The sequence below is a fragment of the Lipotes vexillifer genome, unplaced genomic scaffold (assembly GCF_000442215.2).
Source record: "Lipotes vexillifer unplaced genomic scaffold, Lipotes_vexillifer_v1.1 scaffold1285, whole genome shotgun sequence".
NCBI lineage: Eukaryota > Metazoa > Chordata > Mammalia > Artiodactyla > Lipotidae > Lipotes > Lipotes vexillifer.
In genome coordinates this window covers 1,011,139-1,014,280 of record NW_006796211.1, presented here as the reverse complement: position 1 = coordinate 1,014,280, position 3,142 = coordinate 1,011,139, and the positions used below count along the sequence as shown (strand labels likewise).

The window sequence follows — 3,142 nt, the reverse complement described above, 5'->3', positions numbered from 1 at the left end:
AACCGCTCTGGTGGGGGAGCAGTGAGAAGGGAAGAAGAACAGCTCTGGCTGTGCTGCAGTAACAACACGTGTCCTGATCTGGTGTGGCCTCCCAGCCACCACCCTCTCATCTGTGCCAGGGTAGGCAGAGCTGGGCTTCATCACAGGAGCAGGGATGTCTTGCTACACCAGGGCAGGAGAGGGAGAATGCTTTTGTAATGGAAGCTGGCTTCAGGACAACATGCCAACGGCTCACAGTGCTTCCTTGTGCTGCGGTGGAGACCAGACAAAGCCACACAGCACATGATCACATGGGGCAGTCCTACTGGGTTGTTGCAATGAGACAGAACTAGAAACTGCCTGAATGCCAGAAGTAGGGGAGTGGCTAAGCAAAATAGGCCATATTATGTATAATTTTATAAAACATGTTAGGAAGCATGAGGAATAATTTATGATATAATAGGGCTAAGTGGCAAAAGCAGGCTATAGCTTAATTGGTACACCCACAGCTGCTGTTATAAAAGCAGAAATGGTTTTAGCACGTGACTGGTAATAAAAAGAATAGATTTTTAGAATGTGTGTGGCTATATGTTTTGGCGGGGGGCAAGGAGGGTGGTGCAGGGCAGGGATTATGAGTGTTCAGGTTCCTTAATGTCCTGTTGTCTTTTCAACAAAAACAAAACAGTGGATAAAATAATTAATCCATTGTCAGGACTGACAAAAAGACAAAAGCTCACAAAGTGATGTTATCTGATGCTGCCTATCTGGATGGAGAGGCGCTATGACACAGTAGTTGAAAGCCTGGGTTTTTAAAAAAATCTAGTTTGAATCCTGGTCTTATACTTGCTACCTATGTGAATTTATACAGATAATCTCAAGTCTCAGAACCTCATTTGTAAAGTGGGGGTAAGAAAAGTCCCTTCCCGATGGGGTTATCAGAAGATTTCAGTGAGGTATAATGCATCTAGAGTATTAGCGTGGCACCTCATACATCTTGTGTCACCCATGTCACTGTTGGGTTTATGTTTCTTACGCTCACTTGCTGGTCCTTCCGCAGATGACTCTGAAGGACTTTGCCATGATGAACAAGGACCAAGACGACGAGGAGTTCCTGCAGCGGTACCGGAAGCAGAGGATGGAAGAGATGCGGCAGCAGCTCCACCAGGGGCCCCAGTTCAAGCAGGTTTTTGAAATTCCCAGTGGAGAAGGGTTTCTGGACATGATTGACAAAGAGCAGAAGAGCACCCTCATCATGGTCCATATTTACGAGGACGGCATCCCAGGGACCGAAGCCATGAACGGTTGCATGATCTGCCTGGCCGCGGAGTACCCAGCCGTCAAGTTCTGCCGGGTGAAGAGCTCGGTGATCGGGGCCAGCAGTCGCTTCACCAGGAACGCCCTTCCCGCCCTGCTCATCTACAAGGGGGGCGAGCTGATTGGCAACTTTGTCCGTGTCACTGACCAGCTGGGGGAAGATTTCTTTGCGGTGGACCTTGAAGCTTTCCTCCAGGAGTTTGGATTGCTTCCAGAAAAGGAAGTCTTGTTGGTAACCTCCGTGCGTAACTCAGCCACCTGCCACAGCGAGGATAGCGATTTGGAAATAGATTGAATGGCTGGGCTGGTGGTGTAAATTTCTCATTGTTTGGGCTGGAAGACACACGTCTGTGTGTTTATTTTTGTTCTTTTCTGTGTCTTCTGGCTTTTCTGCTGTTCTTTGTAGTCCCCTTTATGATATGTCAAGTCAAGAAATTCTTCTATCAAATCAGAATGCTGAATCACCTTGTGGCTATCCATAAAGTGACCTAACATTGTATAAACAGGAAGCCAGGCTTTTGAACTGTTTACTTAAGATTCTCTAGCATGACATCTCTGTTATTGTTTCCAGTCAGTATTTACATAGCATCCTGAAGACAGTGTCCTGGAAATTGTCTTCAGATGATCTCAGAGGTCTCTGCCAGGTCCGGGAATATAATTCTATAGTTAGTGTGTTATTTGCAACATAAGTAATACATTTCCTTCATCAAATGGTTGTAAATTATATTTACTTATAATCAGACTCATAGTCTTAGAAGGCAGTTAAATTTTTTCCCCCTAGACCGTATTCTCTCCCAGGGTCTTGTTTAAAGGTTCCAGACCATGTATGTTTGCCCCATCAAGAGGGGGGTGACCTTTGTCGCCAGAGTCGATATCCTGCTCAAGCATTATTAAGCCTACAGTAGAGGAAGGATCGAGATGGACTGCCCTCTTGATGCTGAAAGACCAGCTTGGCTTGAAAATTAGAGCTGAGATAGAGCTGGGAAGCCTTTTTAAAGGAAGATCTTTCAATTAAGATACCCCTGCTCATCTTTTTCTCTGTTTCTTTTCTATTTAACAAGGTAATTTTTTGGTTTAATGTAGCTTTTGTTAAAACTTTTTTGCATATTGGAAAAGTTAATATTCAATAGAATACAGAAAATACAGAAGCAAAACTAAGAAAATTAGAATAATCCTGCCACCTAGGGTAAAACACTATTAATATTTTGGGATATTTCTTTCCAAGGTGTTTTCTTTGTGTACACAGACATTTTGTTTGCTTATTAAACAAAACAGTGGGATCATTCTGAACATACTGTTTTATAGTATGGTCAGCTAATATAGCAAACGTTTTTCCATGTTATTAAATACTCTTTTACAACATTTTAAAGTGGCTATTTATACCGTTGTATAGGTGTGCTGTAATTTGCTTGGTGGTTGTCTCTTGAAAACAGCAAAGACTTTTTATTACAAAAGTAATTGATGTTCATTGTAGAAAATGTAACAAAAATTGTTAAGCTAAAAAGATTTAAAAGCCTTGTAATTCCACCAACCAAAAATAATCCCTGTTAATCATTTTTACAGGTATCTTTCTGGTCTTCTTTCTGTGTGTTTATAATAATGATTGTCTTTTGAGTTTTTTCCTCATGTTTTTTACTTTAAAATATGTACATTGTAGGCCAGGGAAAATGTAATCTGTAATTAAATGTTAGCTTTAAAGTTCAGTTTTGCTCTTCCTGGCTATTTAGGAATTGACTAACTGTAGAAGGGTCATGACAGTATCTCTTGTAGTTAATCAACAAAAAGAAAGTGCATGGTTTTTTAATTTAAAAAACTCATTGTAGAAAGTGTGTGGAAAGTATAGAAAATT

General features: G+C 41.4%; 1 protein-coding gene across 1 annotated transcript in view; it reads left to right on the top strand.

Annotated features, from left to right (window-relative positions):
- The window catches only part of PDCL (phosducin like), a 14,973-nt gene extending 12,526 nt beyond the window's left edge, over positions 1-2,447 (top strand). Inside the window, exon 4 of the mRNA XM_007468369.1 lies at positions 1,037-2,447. Within this exon, the coding sequence (XP_007468431.1) occupies positions 1,037-1,588 (552 nt within the window). The 3' untranslated portion in view covers positions 1,589-2,447. The remainder of the gene's footprint in view (positions 1-1,036) is intronic.
- Positions 2,448-3,142: the final 695 nt, after the last annotated feature.